General features: G+C 38.0%; 1 protein-coding gene across 1 annotated transcript; it reads right to left on the bottom strand.

Moving 5' to 3' along the window:
* Positions 1–4: 4 nt before the first annotated feature.
* On the bottom strand, positions 5–23,734 carry nwd1 (NACHT and WD repeat domain containing 1; the record flags this gene model as incomplete). Its single annotated transcript, XM_079597985.1, is given in 20 exon segments — positions 5–500; positions 622–727; positions 5,115–5,668; positions 7,199–7,200; positions 7,202–7,479; positions 7,570–7,718; positions 7,946–8,036; positions 8,114–8,374; positions 8,557–8,759; positions 10,100–10,222; positions 10,342–10,539; positions 11,747–11,911; positions 13,322–13,439; positions 13,552–13,711; positions 13,992–14,195; positions 18,980–20,249; positions 21,928–22,282; positions 22,417–22,529; positions 22,647–22,736; positions 23,617–23,734. Coding segments are annotated over 20 exon segments (4,869 nt in total). The 3' UTR covers positions 5–189.
* Between the last annotated feature and the right edge of the window lie 1,307 nt (positions 23,735–25,041).

The following is a 25,041-nucleotide window of genomic DNA, read 5'->3' as shown; positions in this document are numbered from 1 at the left end:
CTGTTTTACTTTTTGCACAACACTAGTAAAATAGATTCATTACTATAAAAATGACTAAATAGTATTTATTTTATTATTCTCAAATAATTTCTTATGTAATTACTCAGTTATTGTTGTAATTACAGAGAGTGTAAAGCTTAATTCTGTACATTAGTGGGGTGCTGGATCGTAAGAGAACGTAGAACGTACTTAGAGGAGAACACATGTGTTAGATGATTTCGTTTTCATCAAACCCATGCCGATGAAATTGAACTGAGCAGGGTTATAATCTGGCAGCATGTTGATCTCGGTGTGTGGAGCATTCAGGCGTTTCTCTCGAGAGGTGACTTGGTAACGTGCTCGGAAGTTACGGAGGGGGTTGTATCCAGGTTTGAGGCTGTCTGGACAGCGGAAGCCTTGCTTGATGAAAGACCCGTGCTGGGACACGGCTACAAATCCGTCCTTGTGTGGCATCATCTTTATGACTGGAGAGTAGACGTACTGGATGTATAGCAAACAACCTGTAACGAAATGACCAAAATCAAGCAACTGAAACAAGACACGAAAGACATTATTAGCAAGTTTTACTATTTGTATTTGTATTTCATAAACATGTCATGTACAACACTGAACAGTCCTCACCACTAGAGACATCCCAGACTTTGATGGTTTTGTCCAAGGATCCAGTGAAGACATATTTATCATTCATTGAGAAGACAGCACAAAGGACACCTTCAAAATAAAAGCCCTTGAGGATGGAAAAAGAACGAAACATTTTAATGTTACACAGCAGTTGTTTATTGGCAGCATTATATGTCACACTGAAAAAAAAAAAAGTTTATTAGTTCTTGTTGACTTGATTTTTTCTAGTAAAAATAACACTATATAGTTTGCGCCACTTTACAATAACCATGTAATAATTAGGAACTACTAGTCTGTATACTGTAAAATAAAGTGCTAAACTTTAGTGCTAAACACAAGCAAAACGGGAACAGGGAAAATAAATCAAAACATAATAAAACTAAACAGACTTAAACATAACCCTGACATATGCATTCTCTGAAAACATGTCTTAACTTATTCAATATTGCTTCCCATGTAAATGTATATTGTTTTAAGAACTTTTAGATATTCTACCTGGAAAATAGGACACATTTATATTAAAAACTGGATTTTAAAATATATTTTTTGTAATGTAACACTAAAGTATTTTTAACGGAGAAGTCAATTGAATAAGGAACTTTGACAAGTTTGGTGAACAAAAAAATGCATTTCAGTCACGTTAATCACAGTGCTGTTAGTAGCACATCCTGATACAGAGCATTACTGTTCGTCACAGTCAGATCCGTCAATGGTTTGTCTAAATTCCAGACTAAATCCATGAAGTCTACACTTTTCTTGACAGGTGACTGTTGAAGGGGGTGGATCTGGAATCCACAGCTGCTTCAATGTGTAATGAGTGATTAAAGGTATTAATTAATATTTTACCTCCTTAATATCACATGAGGTGAATGACTTCTCTAGGCTTGTGGGATTTTACTTTGTTATAGAAGTTATCAGTGCGATTACTGAAATGCCCTTTTCATGTATTCTCTAATGTCTGTGTGATATCTGAATACATTAACAGTGTTTGCTCATTTAGCCCGGCTTCCACAAATGAATTATGGACTTCTTTAACATGTGTCAGTATATACAGTTGTGGTCAGAACTAATGGTACCCCTGGTAAATATGATCAAAAATGGCTATAAAAAATAAATCTGCATTGTTTATCCTTTTGATCTTTCATTAAAAAAAATAGCAACAATCTAACCTTTCATTGAAGTAACATAATTGAAAGTGGGGAGGAAATCACATTATAAAATAAATGTTTTTCTCCAAAACATGTTGGCCACAATTATTGGCACCCCTGGAATATTTTAAATAAAATTGTCTATGACTATTAAACAAACTATTAGCTATGACTTCTTGTTTCACATGAGTTTAAAAATTAGGAAACACAAAGGCCAAAATCCCTTAATCCTCCATCACAATGAGTAAAACCAAAGAATATAGTTCTGATGTGCATCAAAACACAGAGCATCACACAATAGAAAGTGGCTGTAAGAAAATAATTGAAAATCCCCATTTTGAGCATCATGGCAATAATTTAGAAGTTCCAATTAACGAAAGATGTTACGAATCTGCCAGGAAGAGGACGTGTGTCTATATTGTCTTAATGCACAGTGAGGAGGAGAGTTTGAGTGGCCAAAGACTCTCAAAGGATCACAGATGGAGAATGGCAGAGATTAGTTGAGTCGTAGGGTCAGAATCCCATCCTACCAAAAAAAAAATCAAATCAAACAACCCCTACATCCCCACATGTTGTTTGGGAGGGTTTTAAGAAAAATCCTCCTCGCTCCTCCAAAAAACAAACTCCAGCAAATTCAGTTGTCAGACACGACTGGAACTTTAAACGGCACAGAGTTCTGTGGTCAGATCAAAAAAAAAAAGAGCTTTTTGGCAGCAAACACGGTAGATGAGTTTGGTGCACATAAGGAACCCCATGTGTACAATTTAATATACCGTTGGATCTTTAATGTTGTGTGCATATTTTTCTGCAGGAGGTCCTGGACATCTTGTTCAGATACATTGTGGATTGTATCAAATATCAACAGATAAAAAATCAAAACCTGACGCCTTCTGCTAGAAATCTTATAATGGGCCGTGGTTGGATCTTCCATCAGGACAACGATCCATAACATGGATCAAAATCAACACAAAAATGTGTTAAGGAGCACAAAATGAAGCTTCTGCCATGACCGTCCCTTCCCTGACCTGGTGAGTGGAGTGGAGTGAAGTGAAGAAGCACCAATATGGAGCTGAGAATTATACATCTGCTTTTCTAAGGTACTGACAACTAGGTCACAAGGGTCATTGGAACCAATAGTTTGAGTGACAATTTCGTACTTAAAGCCTTACGTTCCAGTTAGACTAAAGTTTCCTCTCCTTGAGAGAAATAACGTATTATCTTGATGTTTTGAGAATACTCTCCTGTTTATAGTTAGAGCCTGGCCAAGTTCAACTTAGAAAAAGCTGTGTGTGTGTGTGTGTGTGTGTGTGTGTGTGTGTGTGTGTGTGTGTGTGTGTGTGTGTGTGTGTGTGTGTGTGTGTGTATTAGTCTTTTAGTCTTATTATTAGTCTTTTTACAAAACCTCTCACAATACAACTTTAACATAGTAGGATGTCCTGCTACTTTATCCTCTACAGTAAAAGACCTGGGTGTCATACTAGACTGCAACCTGTCTTTTAAAAATCACATTTCATATGTTACAAAAACTGCCTTTTTTCCACCTTAGAAACATTGCTAAGCTACGTAACATGCTATCTGTTTCTGATGCAGAAAAGTTAGTTCATGCATTCATGACCTCGAGACTAGATTACTGTAATGCTCTATTAGCTGGTTGTCCTGCATTCTCAATAAACAAGCTACAGTTAGTCCAAAGTGAGTTCTTACTAGATCAAGAAAATATGATCATATAACACCGATCTTATCATCTCTACACTGGTTACCTATAAAGTTCCGTATTAATTATAAGGTATTGTTACTGACTTATAAAGCCCTAAACGGCTTAGCTCCAGTCTATTTAACGGATCTTCTATCGCCCTATAATCCATCGAGCTCTTTAAGATCACTAAATTCGAGGCTTTTGGTTATACCTAGGATATCTAGGTCCACCAAAGGAGGGAGAGCATTTTCACATTTAGCTCCAAAACTCAGACTCGCTCTCCCAGTTCAAAACTAGACTAAATACGCATCTCTTCAGCCAGGCATTCATATACATTTTTTAATCCGATAGTTAAATCTGGCCTCTAGTTCATAACCGCCAGAGGAGAACTGGCCCCGACTGAGCCTGGGTTCTCCCAAGGTTTTTTTATTCTCCATTAGGTCACCTGATGGAGTTTTTCGTTTCCTTGCCACTGTTGCCAATGGCTTGCTCAGTTGGAGATATTCTATTTAATTAATCAATGAATAATACTATTGATTAGCATTACCAAACATGGACGTTTTATTATTATTTTAATTTAATACTGTGAAGCTGCTTTGATACAATCTGTATTGTGAAAAGCGCTATACAAATATTCTTGACTTGACTTTTTGGTTACAGGTAAAGGAACCTCTGGCATTATGAGAGATTCACTGCCTTGTTGCTCGAGACTGGCACCCAGCAACCCAAATCACGACGTGCCTAACTTCAGGGTCCGAGTGTCAGCTTCCTAAAAGATGGAGCTATGCCTAAGTCTATCTGTATATCTGTGTAAAATTACTATGTTTATCTATTTCTTAGCCAATCAGAATCATTCAACCTGAAGCAAGGACGTAGCTGTATGGTACAATGATGTGATCTTTGTAAGGCCTACGAAACTCCTTGTGAGTCTTGAAGCTGACTTCTGCTGATAAAACTGCAAAATATCTTCAGTAAAATTTTTCTTTAATTTATTAAAGATCCCTTTACACTGTGTTTAAGTTTACCACTGAAATCGAATGTGGGCTGCAGCTTTTCGCTCAACTGGTTTGAGCGGGAAAAAACAAAACTGAAAAAATTATAATATTAAAAACAAATAATTAAATAGACAATTTAAGAACTATTTGTGAGTAGTTTGTACATTTTTATGCTTATTGAGTATCACTCTGTTAGCGTAGCAACATGCTAATAACTTCCAATACACATATTTTGTAAAAAGAGCTAAAATAGGCCCAACCACAGGCAAATTATAGGTAAAAAATATTTAAATATACTATTTTACATAGTATTTGTGAGTAATCTGCATTTTTATGCTTATTCAAGCATCATACTGTTTGCTTGCACCATGTTAACAACAAACTCAGTTAAAACTAATTGTGAGCAGAGCCAAAAAAGATAAAAACACAGGCAAATTATAGTTTAATAGACTATTTTACCTTGTACCGGTATTCATCAGAAGTACGTATTTTCTAATGCTTAATCAAGTATCACATTGTTAGCTTAGCAGCATGGTAACAATAAACTCTATTTAAATGAATTGTTAACACAATAAAAATAGACCCAAACATAGGCAATTAAATCCCTTGGCTCAATTAAAAAAGCTCAAATCATAGAAACCTGTGAACCCTCACCTTGTACTCCATGGTGTGATTCAGCAAGACGGGACTCAGATTCCACAACTTCTGAACACAGTCTTGAGAGCCGATCAACGCTTGCGTGTCCCAGTTGCTCATGGTGATGCAGGTTATGGCTGACCCGTGGTGATCCAGCTCGGCTGCCGTGGTGCTCTTAAAGTCATAGATTACAACTTCCCCACCAAAGGTCCCATAGAGCAGCCTGCAGTCGGACAGCAGAGCCATGGTGGAGATTGGGGAATGCAGTAAGCACAAGGAGTACCTCTCAAATGGGCCGTCCACACATGGGAAACTGTCCCTTGCTGTAATCTCAAACAAACAGACCGCATCCTCATATGCCACGGCCATTTTGTCCTCCCGCGGGCTGATAGCTATGCTGCGTACTGTCGGTAGGCTTTCTGGAGGTGGCAGGCACAGGGTTTCTTGGGCAAACTCCAATGGGTAAATAAGGATGGTACCAGTCCGCAGTCCACAAAAGAGTAGGTTTTTCTGCTGGGCTAATTCCATACAGCACACTTCTGAGGACACGTCCATACTGTCTGTCTGTAGACCTGTGAAACATGTGAATGTGGGCTTTGGCTAAAACTTTCTTTTTTTTTAGGAATGTAATACTTTTAAAGGGATTGTTCACCCAAAAATGAAAATGACTAAACTACTCACCCTCATGTCGTTCCAAAGCCGTAAGATTTTCGTTCATCTTCGGAACACAAATGAAGATCTTTTTGATTAAATCTGAGAGCTTTCAGTCCCTCAATTGAAAGCTATACAACTACTACCACTGATGCTTCAACAGTTCACAAAGAGATCATAAAACTAATTCTAATGAATTGAGTGGTTTAGTCCAATTTTTCTGAGAAGACAATCTATTTATATGATGAAAAGATTGAATTTAGGCATCTTTAGGCACATATACACATTGATCAGCGAACATAAAACTCAACCGAACCTGCTTGACGTGCGAGAACAAACCTCTTGCGGAAGCTCAAATGTTCTGAGTAACATGAGCATGATCCTCATTGGTTCTTGCAGAAGCTCAAACATGAAGCGTAACATGAGAATGATCCTCATTGGTTTTTGCTGAAGCTCAAACGTGCTGCGTAACATGAGAATGATCCTCATTGGTTTTTGCTGAAGCTCAAACGTGAAGCGTAACATGAGAATTAACCTCATTGGTTCTTGCTGAAGCTCAAACATGAAGCGTAACATGGGAATTAACCTCATTGGTTCTTGCTGAAGCTGAAACGTGCTGCTAAACATGAGAATTAACCTCATTGGTTCTTGCAGAAGCTCAAACGTGCTGCTAAACATGAGAATTAACCTCATTGGTTATTGCTGAAGCTCAAACGTGCTGCTAAACATGAGAATTAACCTCATTGGTTATTGCTGAAGCTCAAACGTGCTGCTTAACATAAGAATTAACCTCATTGGTTTTTGCTGAGGCTCAAACGTGATGCGTAACGAGAATGATCCTCATTGGTTCTTGCTGAGGCTCAAACGTGAAGCGTAACATGAGAATTAACCTCATTGGTTCTTGCAGAAGCTCAAACGTGCTGCTAAACATGAGAATTAACCTCATTGGTTTTTGCTGAGGCTCAAACGTGATGCGTAACGAGAATGATCCTCATTGGTTCTTGCTGAGGCTCAAACGTGAAGCGTAACATTAGAATTAATCTCATTGGTTCTCGCACATCAAGCAAACAGAGCTTCCATTTATCTGATGTGTTAGTTGAGGAATCTATATATGTGAATAAAAGCATAAATTCAATCTGTTCATCATATAAAGCGATCGTGTCTATACAGAAAATTTGGACTAAATTGCTTAATTCATATGGATTAGTTTTACGATCTCTGAACTTTTTGAAGCATCAAAGTGGTCGTTGTGTAGCTGTCTATGGAGGGACAGAAAGCTCTCAGATTTCATAAAAAAAGATCTTAATTTGTGTTCCGAAGATGAAAGAATGTCTTGCGGCTTTGGAATGACATGAGGGTGAGTAATTGACAGAATTTTCATTTTTGGGTGAACTAACCCTTTAGGATCTTGCACATAATTACAACAATGAAAACCAATATCCTCTTATTACGATTCACCTTCTGAACAGCTCCAGGTGAAAACTTCTGCATTATTTCCCTCTTTGACATAAAATAGAGTATCACCGTCTTTCGACAGGACCACTAGGGGGCAGTATGCTGGGATGAAACTCTTGCTCCTGTGCTTGGTGTTGTAGTCCAGCTGCCATACTTTGAGCTGGTTGGCAATAACAGAGGCAGAGATGATAGTGCGCTGATGTACAGCCAAAATGGACACAGCGGAATCCATCACACCGATCCAGTCCAGCAGGGCTCCTGTGGTCACACTCCACACCTTGAAGAGAACGAGATGATCAACTTACATTCAAGACAATGGCAGTGAGATGAAACTGTACCTGTTTGGGAAGAGAGGTATTAAACTGACCCGTATAATCCGATCCTGGGCACTTGTGATGATTTCGCTACCTTCACTGCTTGAGACCGCACATAGGACAGACGCATCATGGTGAAGATCCAGAACCTTCTGCATTGAAGTCAGTGTCACAAGGAACACACACAATGTTCTGTCACATCCTTCAACAAGAAACAAAAGTAGTAGATCAGCGAGAAGTTTATCGGGACAAATTTATGTTCTCTGAAAAGACAAAATCTTATTTAACATAAGATCATTACACATAGACAATACTATTTTAGACAATTACATTACACATAGACAATACTGTTTTATATTAGTAGGGCACACTTCAAGAGTAATTAATAAATGATAAAAGATAACCAGACAGTGACACATGTAAAGGCACCTGCAAGAAGCAGTTTTTCATCCTCAGATGTTCTGAGGAACAAAGCTGGATTGGGAAGATCAACCACAGACTCAATTCCATGGCTCCATACCTGCACACACACAAACACCTTCGAATAAATCAGAAATTCTACATTTTGCTCGGTCTTTACAAAAACAAGGTACATACCGAATGTAGACGGCCTTCCCCAAAAGCAATGAGTATCTTGGGGTATTTGGTGAGTGTCAGAGAGCAGGTGATACTGTGGTGACCAACAGAGCAGGGTAGGGGGGTCTGGGAATTCTGCACGCCAGTGGATGCGTCATAACAACAGAGTGTCCCCTCACTGCATATGCATGCTACGGCATCTCCCACAACACCAAGAACAGAACAAACCTCTGCGGCCACCTCATACAGGGGCTCGGCAGTGTCCAAGTGCCAAGCTTTAACCTACAAACAGAAGAATGGGAACAAAAAACTATAAACAAACAACGTTCAGCAGTTATATTAATTATTAAAGGAACACACAAAATTCAGTCATTATTGATTTATTGAATTAAAGCACCCTGACCTAATTTTCATTTTAAACTTTTCCTTTAAGAAAAAAAAAAAATGATATAAAATTGTCATACTAGGCTGCTTGGGTTGGTTATTATAATCTTCCTTTCTTCAATCAAATGGACATGTGCAGGGGTGTGTGTTTGGACAGACACTGCATCAGCGATGCAGAAAAGCTGTTGTCCACTTATCAGACACCATTTTCTTAGTGTGCCATCGAGTGCAGTAGACAGACAGTTATTGGTTTTATCCATCATCTTCAGGGACAGCACCCCCGCTACACAGAGAAAGAGAAATTTAAGATCAAGTCTAAACCAAAGGTTTTTATATTTTCATATACTTGAACAGTGCATTTTCAATGATGTTTCTACCAGGGAACTCCATCTCTGCGTGTGCTGGAAATTGAATGTGCATTTGGGAACACAATGCATGATGTTAGGTTCACTTTATTTGAGAATTGTATTCTATATGGCTAGGAACTACTCTCATTCCGGCGTAAGAATCAAGGAACTGTGTGGCCGTACCATGGGTGCAGCAGGCGTAATGATATGACGAAGCACCTGAAAATAGTCCCCAGCTCGGTAACTTCCAACATGACCGGGACTAAGTTTGTGTAGTTTTTAGGCGGCAAATTAGGTTTCCAAATAAATACGGTTCAGGATCAGCACCAAATTAAATGTCATCTAAATCGTCTCTCACAAATGTCTCCATGCTACAAGGCACGCTCCCTGTGCAAGCAGGTTGTCACATTGGTTTGTTGACGGCAAGTGCTTCGTCATATCATTACGCTGCTGCACCCATGGTACGGCCGCACAGTTCCTTGATTCTTACGCCGGAATGAGAGTAGTTCCTAGCCATATAGGCTTAGTACACGGTTTAACTACAGAAGAGTCAAGTTTTAAATAGGAAAAATATTGAAACTCGGTCATTTTGAAAGAAATGCTACTGGACTCATCAGAATCAATGATCTATGCTAAGCTATGCTAAAAGTGGTACCGTCAGACCCAACTGTTTAACTCTGGGGGAGTTGTAAAATGAGCCTATTTCAAAAAAAGTGGAGTATCCCTTTAAATGAAAAAAAATAATTTACATAAATATCAGTAGTGTAACTTGTAGTCAAATGCAGTATACAAGTATTATCATATTTTTTATTTATTTTTACAGCACAATTGTAATTTACAATAGTAACATATTTGTTGCATTCTCTATATATTTTTGTATTTAGAGTTAAAATAATAATAATAATTATTATATTATTAATATAAATATTATTATTCCTAAAACACCAGTGTGGATGTGATGTGAACTATCACAATTAAACCGGTTTGAGTTCACTTTAAAGTCCAGCTGCAAAGTCCAAATAAAACACTTAAAAAAGGTTAAATATTTTATCTAATCACTTGCATGGTTGCCATGTGATCGCTAACTGGCATCATAGAATCTTGAATATGTGAATGTGTCATGAAATTATTGAAATGTTAGTTTAAACAGGTTGAGCCCAGATTTCCTCACTTCAGTTTAGATTTAGCATGGAATGAAGGTGACGAGAGAAAAAGTGGGTGAGCCATTTCTCCAACGTCCCCTGATTTGCGATTTTTTACAATGCTAAAAACCTACCTGTGTGTCCAGAAAGAGTATGAAGAGTCTGTAGATGGCTTAGACTCCAGACTATGATCAGCCCATCCTCTGAACCCGCTACCAGCAGCTCCCTCTTTGAGCACAGCACGACAGTCTTTACCCCTTCAAAAGTCAAGAAAACACACACAATGCTATGAAATCCCATTATGCCCATTAGCAATTGCATGTCTGGAAAGTTTACTTTAACAAAAGCAAGATTGAGCTCCTTTATATGGCGTCACCTTTAGTGAACCCTGTGAGGGTGCTCTTTAGTGGGCCCCCAGGGGCCTGAAAGAAGCTGCATTTGGGCACAAGCACTGGGTCAGTACAGGATCCAAACCAGTCCATGCACTGAGAGCACAACTGACCAATCATAGAGGGGTAGAGATCAGCAAGGCCCTGTAGCCTGGCGAAGATCTCTGTGACCAAATGTAAGGAATCTTATAAAAGAGTAAGATAAAAGAATTGATCAAGTTAAAAACATTACAGAAAGACGAGTTCCTTTTTTTTTTTTAAATGATAGATGATGAATTGGTGTGATTGGTTTTCCTGTGCCTAAAATTAAATAAGTCTTTGAATGTCATCTGTAAATTTTCACACAAAAATTTATGGAGGATTTAAAGAGATAATTAAGTCACAAATTTAAATTCTGTCATCATTTATATTTCACTTTATATATTAAATATATTCATACAGATTTAGAACAACTAGAGGGTGAGTTCAAGTTGCTCCAAATCTGTATGAATTTCTTTCTTTCGCTGAACTCAAAAGAAGATATTTTAAAGAATATTGGTGAAACCAAACAGTTGATGGGTAAAAATACTATGAAAGTCAATGTGGTCCCATCAACTGTTTGGTTACCAATATTCGTTAAAATATTGTATTTTGTGCTCAGCAGAAGAAAGAAATTCAAACTTGAGGGTGAGTAATTGATGACAAGTTTTTGGGTGAACTATCCCTTTAAGAGTGCTCTAAAAACTGACAAATGAATAGCCATATTTAAACTTGTGTATTTAATTAAATTTTCAAATGTAGTTAACTAACAAAAAAAATAGCATATCAATTAGAATTTTTATTTTAAGTAAAAAACAAAACAAAACACTGGGCTTGATAATGCAGAAGCAACTAATAAACTTTTGACTTCTTTAATTTTAAGATGAAGGATGTAATGACACTAAAGACCCCATGAAATTGCTTGAAAAGTGCAAGCAATTCTTTCAGAATAGATGACCTCTAAAGCCGGGCACACACTTAACGATTGTAAGGCCGATTATGACTGTAATTTGATACCAATTACTGATCATGACCAAATGCGCCAAGTCGCGTTCAGTCGGTGTTTAAAATCTGCTCAAGTCGTTGGAAACAGTCTGTAAGTGCGTTCAGTCAGTCTTAGAATGTTTCAGTTAGTCGTTAAGTGTGTCCCCGGCTTAAGCTCAGACAAACTAAAAGCTACAAAACTCCAATTACAATTTCACGAGAACATGAAACCCAATACTATGGATAATTTAGAGACAGAAATTGGAATTGGTGAATAAAAGTGAGGAATTGGAATTGGTCATGGTGAATTTTAATGAAGTTTAAAACAAACAAGCCTAATATTGCCTTACAAATAGATTCTTACACAGTCTACGGAAGCCCCATACTTACCCACATGGCCATCGCTAAAATCTAATGAGGGCTTAATCAGCAGAAATGTCTCTTTCAGCATTTGTATCTCAAGACATTCTGTGAGATCAGTGCAAAGCGACAGGTCCTGAATAACACAGCTCACGCCACACTGCAGAGTTTTACAACACAACCAATCCAGACTGCCTGTGAGAATAAATACACAATTATCTTTTCATACATTTAAAGTTTACCAAAACATAAAACACAATACAAAGAACATTTGAGTTACAAATGCTAGAGATTACAATAGAGATTTAGTGGGGATGGGATAACAGTATAGGGTTACTACATCACATAAGGTAACCATTCACCCATTCATTTCTGTAGGGAATTTTGAGAGAAAATATACTTTTGAAGTGAAGTACAAGCAATACTGTGATCAGATGAAAAGAGACACATGTAGAAAGTCACATAATGTGCATGTCTGTATCTTATTACAAGTAAATTGCATACTTTATTACAAATAAAATAAATAACTGTTCAAACAAACCATATGATGACTTTTGTTCATAATATAATACCAAATGATAATAAACAACCTAGCAAAACTCAAAATGGTTTTATGCTGCATGTGTTCTTTTAGTGGAACAAAGTAATTGTCTCATGGCTCATCTTATTTATTGCATATTCATTTATTTAAAATTTGTAAAGTAAATTCTACATGTTCGTCAATGAATTTCATGTATACACATCTTATTTTAAATTTGCTTATTTAAAGTTATTTCAATTATGACAACTCTCTTAATAGTTTTAGCATGTGAATGGATATGACAATGTTAATGTATTTGGTCTCAGCGGACCCAATGGATACACAGATATGTTGCTGCGAGCATGTAATATATGATGCTGCTGCTGCATTGACAGGCATGCATAGATCCCGTAGCAAATCTAGACAGGTGGAGGTGGGGGAGCTGGAGGGTTTCAGAGGAACTCCGATTGCAAACTCCAGACTATTTCAACGTTGAGCAAGCAAGCAAATTGGCTGCAGGATCAGCAGAAGCAAATCAGCTTGTGACATGTAGTTAATGTGTTTGATAGCAAATTGCATATAAAGAACCCATCAGCCTGCGCCATCTAGAGCTTCATGAGTAAATATTAAATAATTTGTTTTTGGCAAATCTACTCTACAGGAATGAATATTTCACCATGGTCACCAGGTTTTGTTTTCCTCCACCACCTTCTATTGCTATACAAGCAAACACTTTATTGTGATGGTCCACTTAGACATTCTACTATCTATAAGTAACTTATATAAGCAATAAGCAACTACATGTCAACTAGCAGTCATTAGTGTTAGTAGACTGTCTGTTTAATGTCTGCTAGCACTTTTTATGGTCCCTCAACAGACATTCTATAAGCAACTTTGCAACTACATTTCAACTTATTCTACTAACCTGAACCCTAACACCTAACATTAATCTAACAGTCTTGTAACAGTCTACTTCAGTTTACTAATACCCTAATGAGAGTTAGTTGGCATGTAGTTGCAGTTACCTTTAGTTAGTAGAATGTCTAGTGGACCACAGAAATAGAGTAAACCTACTCAAACCTCACCGAGCACTGATTGGCGTAGCTCCTCCCATTTGCCTGCATGAGCGAGGTGATAGGGCAGTTCATGAAGCTTCCGTAAATTGGCAATTTCTTCAGTAAACCACAAGGGCTGGGGTGGTACCTTGAAAATATAGCATGTTTTACCACCAAAAAAAATAAATATGTAGGTAAATATGTAGGTTACTTACATCAAAAAAATTTGACAATGCTGATTTTGTGACCTTGAACAATACCTTTCTGTCAGCATTTAGCAGTGTGGTTAGCGAGGGCAGAAGAATAGGCCTGAGCTGTCCTTTACTCCACTGTCCAGAGAAGTATTCGGCAAGGATGGAGTGCAAGTCAGCTTTCACATCGCGTGACAAATATCTCTTTCTTACCAGCTCTGTGAACTGCCTAAGAAAAGGAAAGGCTAAGATGAGAACAGTGATAAAATGGGCATAGGGAGCGCTAGGATAATTCCTAGAGGGCCGTCCACTTGCAGACGAGAGATTGTCAACGGGTCATGTTTTGACTAGTTATCATTGGTCAGTTAAGTTAAAAACTTAAATGTTCCCTGTCTGCTTTTTCTCCATTCCATTTATGCAATCAGGAAAGAAAACATTACATTTCACTGGGACTGATTGAAAATGTTCAAATGTCGGTGGCAAACAGAAAGGTCTAAGCAAACCTTTACCTGTGAGCGAAACCCAGTAGAATAACACCCCCATCCCATCTCTCCGCCAGATGAGATCTCAGGTCATGTCGGAGACGTGACCAGTGAAGACGCGGGAATCGCAAGAGTGTGTGGCTTGGAGGAAGCCAGTACTTATAGATCTCGGCCAGAACATTATTATCTAACGATAAGACATCCTGTAACTCTGCCTCTGATAGTCCATATCTGTTAAATATGTAAAGGCAAATAATTCCATTAAAAAACTTAGACTTCTGTTACTGTGTGAAATGTCAAAAATAAGAGTTAGTTGACTAATCTAAAGCGGCAAATATACCACAACAAGTGCATTTTTGCAGATTTCTTAATGTGGCCCAGAGACTACTAGGGATTGTTCACCCAAAAATTTAAATTCTGTCATTAATTATTCACCCTCATGTCGTTCCAAACCCGTAAGACTTTCGTTCATCTTCAGAACACAAATGAACTTTTTGATGAAATCTTAGAGCTTTCTATTCCTTCATAAACACCTACGCAACTACCACTTTGACGCCTCAAAAAGTTAATAGATCAAACTAATCCATATATGAATTGAGTGGTTTAGTCCAAAGTTTCTGGAGACACAAATTTTGTTGTGAATTTAGTCTTTTATTCACAATGTAGATTGTTTCAAAGCGGCTTTACAGTGATAAACGGATCATTTATTTATCATGCGAGTATAGTTTTTGTAGTCACCAGGTAGGTTTGGTTATTTTTTATACTTTGTTAAAATACTTTGTTATTTTGTCTTTTTTCTGATTACCGGTAGTCATTATTCGGACTGGGGGTATGCTTTAGTTCACCTGCTGCTGTTCGCCAAATTGGATCAGTGCAATTTTCGGGGTAAATGCTAGTGTTTGTGTTTTCACTATTGTGAGTAAGTGTGTGATCATAAGAGTGTCGAAATGGCATCAGTAGTTGACTTTTTTTTGGGAGTCTCTGTCTGAAGACCTGCTCTTATCCTATAAAAAATAGCAGTTATTGCAAATTCTTATAATGTTGAAAATATCGTCTAGGCATAAGAATAAAAAAAAAACCTGCGTAACGTCCTGAAAGGCAGTCTTATTGAGTTGGGTGTATTAGCAATGCCCTCAGAAAAACTAGTGTGGTAGAAGAGGTGGCTGCCATTCGGTTTAAAGAATTGGCTCTGAAAGAAAAACAAATAGAGTTAGAAAATGCAAAATTAGTTGCGAAAGCATGAATTGGACCATCAGTTTGCTTTAAAGCGGATGGTGTTAGAAATATGCGTTAAAACTACTGCCGCTGCCTCTAGTGAATTTGATGTCGGCCAAAACCGGAGAATGGTTCCTGCCTTCTGTGAAAAGGACGTTGAAACGTATTTTTGTCATTTCGAGAGTTGGTGTTTTCTTAAAGTGGCCCGAAAACATTTGATCATTGCTACTGCAATGAGCAATTACTGGTAAGGCGCAAGAAGCCTACGCGACGTTATCTATAGAGGAATCTTCAGGTTATAAGATAATGAAAGCTGCTATATTAAAAGCTTATGAGCTAGTTCCAGAGGTGTATAGACAGCATTTCAGACATTGTTCGAATCCTCCCAGTCAGACCTACTTTTGAGTTTGCACAAGAGAAAGAAATATTGTTTCATCGTTGGTGCGTGTCTCAAAAAGTGGAAAGCAAGGAACAAATAAGACAACTCATTTTGGTGGAAGAATATAATAATTGCTTATCTGCTGCTCTTTCTACCTACATAAATTACCAGAAGGCAACTTCACAAAGCCGCTACCTTAGCTGATGACTTTATTTTAATGCATAAAGAGAAATCGTGGGATAAAACATGTGCTATTCCACTTCAACACTCAGAAAATCCCTCAGTAGTAAACAGGGTGCTCACCCTGTGGTCTGTGTGGGTCCTAACGCCCCAGTATAGTGACGGAGACACCATACTGTCAAAGAGCACCGTCCTTCAGATGAGACGCTAAACCGTGGTCCCGACACTCTGTGGTCATTAAAAAAAAAAAATCACAGGATGTCCTTCGAATAAGAGTAGGGGTTTAACCCCGGCATCCTGGTCAAATTTGCCCCTTGGTCCCCTGTCCATCATGGCCTCCTAATCATCCCATATACTGATTGGCTTCATCACTGTCCTCTCCACCTGTAAGCTGGTGTGTGGTGGGCGTTCTGGCGCAATATGGCTGCCGTCGCATCATCCAGGTGGATGCTGCACATTGGTGGTGGTTGAGGAGATTCCCCCTTCCATGTAAAGCGCTTTGAGTACCCAGAAAAGCGCTATATAAATGTAACGAATTATTAAATTATTAAACCTATCGTGATGTGGTAGTGGGTGTTCATCCATCTCCTCCAATTCCTGATGTAACCTTCGTTTTGGAAAATTATTTAGCTGGATGTAGTGTATGGAATTGTCCTAATGTGCCACCTGAAGTTGTATCTGTGACGCTCGTTGCTACTGCTGATGACAGTGTTCTGAAGTATCCTGAGGGTTTCTCTGTGTGTGCGGTTACATTCTCTATGGTCTCTTGATAAATTAATTGCTGCTCAAAGGTCAAATCGTACTCTTGCTCCATTGAGTTAATTGGTCCAGAACAGGAAAGTGTGAGTGTGCCCCAGGCATACTTTCTCACAGATTAATAATTAATTTGTTACATTTATAAAGCGCTTTATATAGAAGGGGGGGAATCTCCTCACCCACCACCAAATATTCTATATTGATGAGAAAGCAGGCGCCGTTAGTGGAATACCGTTTATTGTCTATTGAGACATGATTTTGGATGTGGCACATAATGGTCTGGCTGGTCATTTAGGTGTTATAAAAACGTATGATTTGATTTTGCCAAGTTTTTATTGCCAGGGTCTAAAGAAGAATGTTTCACGCTACTGTCAAACTTGTCACATTGGTCAAATGGTAGGGAAGCCCAACCAAACTATTCCGCCTGCCCCCTTTTATCCAATTCAGATGTGTCGGAACCATTTGAACACATAATAATTGATTATGTTGGACCTCTTCCCCTTTCAAAGTCTGGCTACAAATATCTGCTGAAGATAATGTGCGCGGTTATGCATTTTCCTGAGACGGTCCCTTTACATACCATTACTGCGAGAACGATATCCAAGGAAATTCATTAAGTTCTTTACACTTTTTTGCTTGCCAAAAACAATCCATCCAAAGTGACGAGGGGACGAATTTTACATTTTGTAAGTTTTCAAGAGTGCTTAAGTGTCTCCACATGAAGCATAATGACACTGTTTATCACCCTGAAAGTAATATGTAGGGTGCATTGGAGAGGTTTTACCAGACCCTGAAAGTCTATGCTTCGCACTTATTGTTTTGAACTTGAACAAGACTGGGAAGAGGGAATTCTGAGGTTACTTTTTGCCTCACGTGAAGCGGTACAAGAATCACTCCGGTTTATCCCTGCTGAATTGGTTTTTGGCCACACTCCGCGTGGACCTTTGACCATATTAAAAGAGAAATGGCTCTGTGAAATGGCTCTGTGGTTTGATAAGAAAGCTAGAGCTTTTTGGCTTTTTTGGTGTTGTTACCTGTGTCGGGTGGATCGACTGCAACCTTATTATAATGATCCTTACGTGGTTTTAAAAAAAACTGTCAGATCGCAACTATGTTATCTATATTCCTTATCACCTTCAAAATTCCTAAGTTTGATATATTAATACGATAAAAGCCTAGCATGAGAGAAATCCAGGCATTTACAACTCAGCAAACTGTACTCCTTCCATTATATAGGCATGTGAGGTGTCTGCTGTAGATCATTGTCCACATGAGAACTCAGGTGAATGAAGAGGAAGAGGTAGGACCTTATAGGTGCACAGCTGAAGGTAGATAAAATTCAGAGGTGCTCTTAAATTTGTCTAGTCAGTTACCAAATGTATCTCCAACTGAGAAAGATGATGTTTTGGAGTTAGTGAGCCAGTTTCTGATTTTGTTCAGTGACATCCCCGGCCAGACGTCCGTTAATGAGCACGATATTGATGTGGGCTCCAACACTCAACCTATAAAACAGCATCCATATTGCATCAATCTGGTAAAAAGAGCTCCTCTGCAGAAAGAGGTGCAGTATTCTGGACAATTACATCGGTGAGCCTAGCTCCAGCCCCTGGAGTTCGCCGTGTTTGCTCATTGGTAAATCCGATTAATGGTTTGTCTGCTCTCTAGTGGTTGGAAATGTTACCTTATGAGAAGATTCCCTACCCCTGAGGACCGGATGAGCATGGATATTAGGAGCCTCGTTGCTACATCTGGGCGGCGGGATTTGTGCGGCCCTATTAGTTGTGCGGCCCTATTCATTTTCTCCCCCATATCTTATGTTATGATTATTTTTCGTACATAATGTGACCGTAACAGTTGATGAATGTTTATATGTGAATAAAAGCTTAAACCCAATCTGTGCATCATTTTTAGCGATGGTATTTTTTCAGAAAATGTGAACTAAACCACTCATTTCATATGGATTAGTTTTACGATCTAACTGTGAACTTTTTAAAGCACCAAAGTGGTAGTTGTGTAGCTGTCAATGGAGGGACAGAAAGCTCTCAGATTTCATCAAAAATATATTAATTTGTGTTCTGAAGATGAACAAAAGTCTTACAGGTTTGGAACGACACGAGGGTGAGTAATTAATGATAGAATTAAATCCCTTTAAATCAGGGCTATTATAGATCAACTAAAACAAAAAACTTTCATTACTTGAAATAAAATTTATATAAAAGACATTCTCAATTCAATTCTGAATGGTGCACAGCCTTGATATTTACACAGGAATCACAACTACAGGAAACAACCTATGACTTCTTAGTGTTGATTCTCGTGCATAGGAACACAAATGTATGCATACTGCCAGTCAAGACAACTGTGGAATTTAAGGTGGTTCTGATGCGACTGTAAAGATGCCATTATACCCAATTAACAAAGCATCTATCATTAAAAAGTTAACATATTGGGTCTTGCTACACCAACATAACAAAATATGACTTACCTTGATAACAATATGAAGCTCAAAGCATGACTAACTAGCTTCTTCCCATGCTTCTCCTCAAGTGATTGCAGAAACTGTGTCATCACCTCCTGTGCAGAGATGCCCAGGTGAGAACTAGACATGGAGGTCCAGGAGGACCACTGTTTAGCAATGTCTAGAATGAGTTTCAGATGCAAAGGGCTTCCGCTATGCTGGAAGCTGTGTAAGATGGTGTCCAACTGTTCTGAGTTCAACTTGCGTCCAGCTGCGCTCATGTAGGCATCAATGACGTCTTTCCCTTGAACGTCTGTGAGAAGTTCCACTCTAAAGATGTTTTGCTCTGCTGAAACCAAAGATTTACATTTCTCAACACAGTCATCAGAAGTAGAGAGCACAATGTGTACATTAGGTGGGATAGCTTTAGGTATCCAGTCTAGATTATGGGGCTTGTTTGCCTCTAACAGCTGGTCCACTGCGTCTAGAATGAGTAGAAGCGGGTCTCCTTGTTTTGACGCGTCTTCCAGCGTGGAATGGAAAAACCGAACTAGCTCTTCATGCGTGTTGGCAATATGTGGGTGGGGGAACTGCAACCCTGAAGCTCCACACACTTGAAGACATACACCTCTGAGAACAGAGTCAACATCTGAGCTGAGTGGAGATGTTCCCAGCAACCTCAGCACCACAATTCCCCGTTGATCGACACCTCGCATTTCCTGTGCCAGTTTGCAAAGCAGAGCTGTTTTACCAACCCCTGAAGGTCCATGAACCAGAAGAGGTTCATGGCAAGCGTTAGTGGACTCCCACATGGTGATGCAGATCTTTCCCAGAATGCTGTCCCTCCCTTTAAACACTTCAGAACACTTCTCCTCGCTCAGCATGGTGTGATGGAAGAGCTCCTGTTTCAACCAGGACCACCCTGGATCTACTGTGCTACAACCTGAAGTTTGCAGAGTGTTCCTGCCGATTAGTTTCTTCATTTGAGATGATACCTGCTCACACAGATTTCCCAGATATTCCTTGTGTTCTTTGCGGCTCGGGTTCATAGCTCCTTTGCTGAGCTCCATGCAGAGAGGTGGGAGGCGATCTGTGTTGCAGATGCGTTGCTTCAGGTCTGCCAAGAGCTCCCGTGCTTCTGTGTCAAGCAATCCGTCAGCAGTGACGTCCAGAAGAAACTTTGCAAAGTTTTTCTTGCAGTCTCTTTTACTAAGTCGAGGCAGTTCACGGATAAACAGCACAGCTGATGCCTCGCCTTGAGTCTTGAGAAAGCCGTGCTCCATTTCATACTCTAAGACTATGAAACAAACGTAGATAACATAATCATTCAAATAAAAGGAAAAACTAGGACAGGACTCATTAAACTTAGAAGACGCTTTCCCACTGTAAAAAATGATCGTGATTTTAACGGTAAAATACTGTAAAAATGCTACAGTGAAAAACTGTTAATTGGTTAAAGTTTTTGGTTTAACTTTAACCAACCAACACTTTACAATAAGGTTCATTAGTTAATGTATTAACTAACATGAACTAACCATGTGCAATACATTTGTTACTGTATTTGTTAATCTTTGTTAACATTAGTTAATAGAAATAGAGCTGTTCATTGTTAGTTCATGTTAGTTCACAGTGCATGAACTAATGTTAACAAGATTTTAATTAAGTATTAGTAAATGTTGAAATCAACATTAACAAAGATTAATAAATGCTGTAACTAATGTTAACTAACGAACCTTATTGTAAAGTGTTACCAAGTTTTTAAATAACTGTGATAAATCTAATGGTACATTTCATGTAATTTTACTGTAAATTTACAGTTTTTGAAAGTGAAAAAGAACAACTCATTGTATAATTTACGGTGAAAAAACGTAAATTGACATTCCCACAATTCCCTGTGTGACACTTCACATTTGATGTATTTTTGTTGAAATAACAAAATGTTTCTTCATAGTTTTCTTCTAATCAGTTATGTACATTAGGGTTTTACGTTACATTTAATGTTGTTAAATTAATGTTTATTGTATTTTTAAAATTTCACGTGTTACCATGATGGTGTTTAATGTTTGTGTCACTGTGCAGCTTCTATATATTAGTATTAACTTTCTTGAGGAAGAGCTGCTTGTGATGAGCTTTGATTGATCAAGTGACTCTCATCATTGCTGTGTTTGGTGGTTATCAGTGTTTTACTGAGGTACAAAACAGATATTAATACTTCAATAGGATGGTAAATTCATATTATATCAGATAATAAAATACGGTTTATTACTGTAAATTTTAAGTTAAGGCTGTAAAACCAATAACGTTGCTACTGTATTTTTTATATTATGGTAAAGTTCTGGCAACCACAGCTGCCGTTTTTTTTACCATAAAAATCAGTTTAATTTTTTTACAGTTTTTACTTATAAGGTATTGGGTCTCATTTTTTCAATAATTAGTAGTTTAAATACTATGTTTTTTTCTTTTGTTTTTAGAATTGTTAGATAAACTATAATCTAACATCTTTTACTATTCACTTTATTTACCAAAACATAATGTTTAGTCATGTCCCACATTTTACAAACCTGTTACCATTTGATTTTACGAAATACAATAAAATTATCTAAAACTCTGACACCCAAGTAACATGCTGTTTGGTTACAACGTGGTAAAAATCACAAATCCACATACAAAATAAATGTAAAATGAAGCTCCTAGAATACTAACTCACCCTCATGACACTCCAAACCTGTATGCATTTCTTTCTTCTGCAGAACACAAAATATAACAATAAAAGTTATACAATTATACAGTGTATTGGTAACTCAGTTTTGTTTTGGAACCCAGTGACTTTTACTGTATGGATAAAAAAATATTCAAAATTTAATTTTTGAGTGTGTGTGTGTGTTCCGCTGAAGTCAGTCATACAGGTCTGGAATGAAGAAGAAAAAAAGACCCAAATCTACACCATATTCCTGGAAAGGTTTATAATCTCTCACCAGATTTGAAAAACTTGTGCTTGTGGTCAACAGTGATATCCCCGTCTCTCTCGGCCTGTTGGGCAGCAGTGCGGAGAGCCTGCAGCAGACGTGACTCTGTCAGATTCCAGGATATGACATCATTATCACGCAACTGTCCGCTCTCAGAACCCCTGTCATTGTAATGAGGATAGTGAGCTGTGATTGGCTGGAGGATATATGTGGGTGGGACTGAGTTACTGTCTTTGGAGAACCATTGGTTAAGGAGCATTAAACTCTCTGAATCTTTGGAGAGTTTTGATACCAGCGACTCAAACTCCGTTTCTGGTATAAGGTACGGGATGGGGCGATGGCCGTACTGATTACCGAGCAGAGCCTGACAAAAACAAACCAGCAAAGCAGAGCTACAGCATTACACTTTTAAATGAGAACCAAAACAAGCCTGATGACCTAAAGGTGTTAAATGGCGAATACTGAATAAAATGTATTAATCTTGCTGGTGAAACTTACAATAAAAGTTGGCCCATCTGAAATTCTCCGACAGGTTTCAATTTCTTTAATGGACAGTTCCGTTGTCAAATGATCATCTGCGATGATGTCACGCACTCCGCATCTGAGATCCACTAACTGCGAGAAAAATCCAACAAAATTCACAATAACAAACCAAAAGAAATATTATGCTCTTTGGTGGATATGTTTATATATATATATAAAAAATCCATTTTCACCAGAATTAACACAAACCTCAAAGACGAGACCCAAACTTTGGCAGTGGGCCTGCAACGCAGAATAGGCCTTCTCCCAGAATGCATTTCGCTCATTTTTCATGTCTGTCAAATAAAATGTAGTTTATAAATGGCAGGTCTGAAGGAGTTTATTTTGTGATATTTAATATTGTATGTTAACTCAATTATAGTATATATACTGTGTGTGTGTACCAATACCAACGGATAAAAAATCGAAACCTAACAGACTGTGCTAGAAATCTTATAACGGGCCATGTTCGGATCTTCCAACAGGACAGTGATCCAAAAACAAATATCAAAATCAAAACAAAAATGGGTCACTGAGCACAAAACCAAAGCATCTGCAATGGCCATCCCAGTACCTGGCCTGAACCCTATAGAAAATGAGTGGGGTGAACTGAAGAGAAGAAGCACCAACATGGATCTGTGAATCTGAAGGATCTGGAGAGGTTCTGTATGGAGGAATGGTCTCTGATCTCTTGTCAGGTGTTCTCCAAACTCATCAGGCATTATAGGAGAAAACTCAGAGCTGTTATCTTGGGAAAAGGAGGTTGCAAACTTATTTAATAAAAGGGGGCAAATAATTGTTCCCAACGTGTTTTGGAGAAAAACATTTATTTCATAATGTGATTTTCCCCCCACTTTCAATTATTTTACTTCAATGAAAGGTTAGATTTTTGCAAATTTTTTGAAAATAATTTCAAAAGGATTAACAATGCAGATTTATTTTTTACAGCCATCTTTGATCATATTTACCAAGGGGGCAAATAATTCTGACCAGCACTGTATACATGTATATATCTAAACACACACACAATATATATGTGTTTGACTGTGTCAATATATATATATATATATATATATATATATATATATATATATATATATATATATATACATATGTTTTTGCACACACGTATGTAAATCTGAGTTAAGGGGACTAAAACAAGCAGTATAGCCTTACCCGAGTGTGTGGAGCTGATGAACACCCGCACCATTCTGGAAACAGGTTGTAGAGCATCAGCGCTCTGTCCCCGTAGAGCCTCCAATCCAAGAGCTTTGCTCATCTCCACCACAGCCATCCTGACCAACACACCTCAATAAATCCAGAATATGATCGCCTGCACTCCTGCCCTCATAACCCACCCAAATATTAGTGACCCCCCCAAAAAATACAGCATTGAATAATGAGTTCCAGGACTACTGAGCATCACTGCTTAGTTCGAGAAGTGAAAGAGTAGATCTAAAAGCTGAATATTAATTGAGCCCCTAGTTGAAAAACATATTTCCACAGTATTCCACTGTAAGGAAAAGCAATGCGCTCTGTTGCGAAGCACTCTAGCACATTTGTTTGTTCTCCTCTGCACCCGTCATTTTATCCACTGAGATCAGGAAGGCCGAGAGAGACACGGTGTTTACGACCCGGACCCTGGAGACCGCGAGCAGCTGCCACACCTTTAATTAACCTAGTGTATGAATCCATTTACTGTTGCTTTTCATTTCTGATTATGAGTTTAAGATCTCTGGAATCATTTAGCCTTTTTACAAATAAATATAATATGATTTAAAATGACAAGTATTTACGTGAAGCTGCTGAACTGAGCATGCTACCACAGGAGCACTGCTACAGCACTGCTGACTAAACCTCTGCATCTGTTAATTGTTACTCCGTGTTGTTTGTTTCTAGCTCTCTAATGTGCTCAGAACCCTTCAGTCTCGAGAGAGAATAACCCAAGTCTAGGCTCACCAAGGAATCGGGTGTCAGGGTTGATGCTTTGAATCATGATCAAAACTTACTTTGCCCCAGGCAAAAATTGTGCAATTTATGTAATATTTTAATATGAAAAACAGATACCTTTTTTTATTTCTTACATGAATATTATTGGTTTTAATATTACATTAAATGTGGAAAAAGATCTGCTATGATTGTAGTTGGATTATATTTTACATTTCAAAAAGCTGCAGTTTTTTGCCATAATTATTATTTGTTATTTAAAATATACATCACAGGAAGTAAAACACTACCATTATATTTATTGTTATAACATTTTAATTGTAATTAATTATTATGTGATATACAGGGGTGGTCAAAATGATTAGAACGGTAAGACTTTTTAATGTTTTAAAAAAAGTCTCTTCTGCTCACTAAGGCTTCATTTATTTGATCCAAAATACAGCAAAACGGTAATATTGTGAAATCTTTTTACAATTTAATATATTTGTTTTCTATTTTAATATATTTAAAAATGCAATTTATTTCTGTGATCAAAGCTGAATTTTCAACATTATTACTCCAGTCTTCAGTGTCACATGATCCTTCAGAAATCATTATAATATGCTGATTTGCTGCTCAAGAAAAAATAATTATTATTATCAATGTTAAAAACAG

The sequence above is a fragment of the Phoxinus phoxinus genome (genome assembly GCF_949152265.1).
Source record: "Phoxinus phoxinus genome assembly, chromosome: 22".
NCBI classification, from domain to species: Eukaryota; Metazoa; Chordata; class Actinopteri; order Cypriniformes; family Leuciscidae; genus Phoxinus; species Phoxinus phoxinus.
The sequence above is the reverse complement of the archived record's forward strand: the minus strand, read 5'-3'. Positions and strand labels throughout refer to the sequence as shown.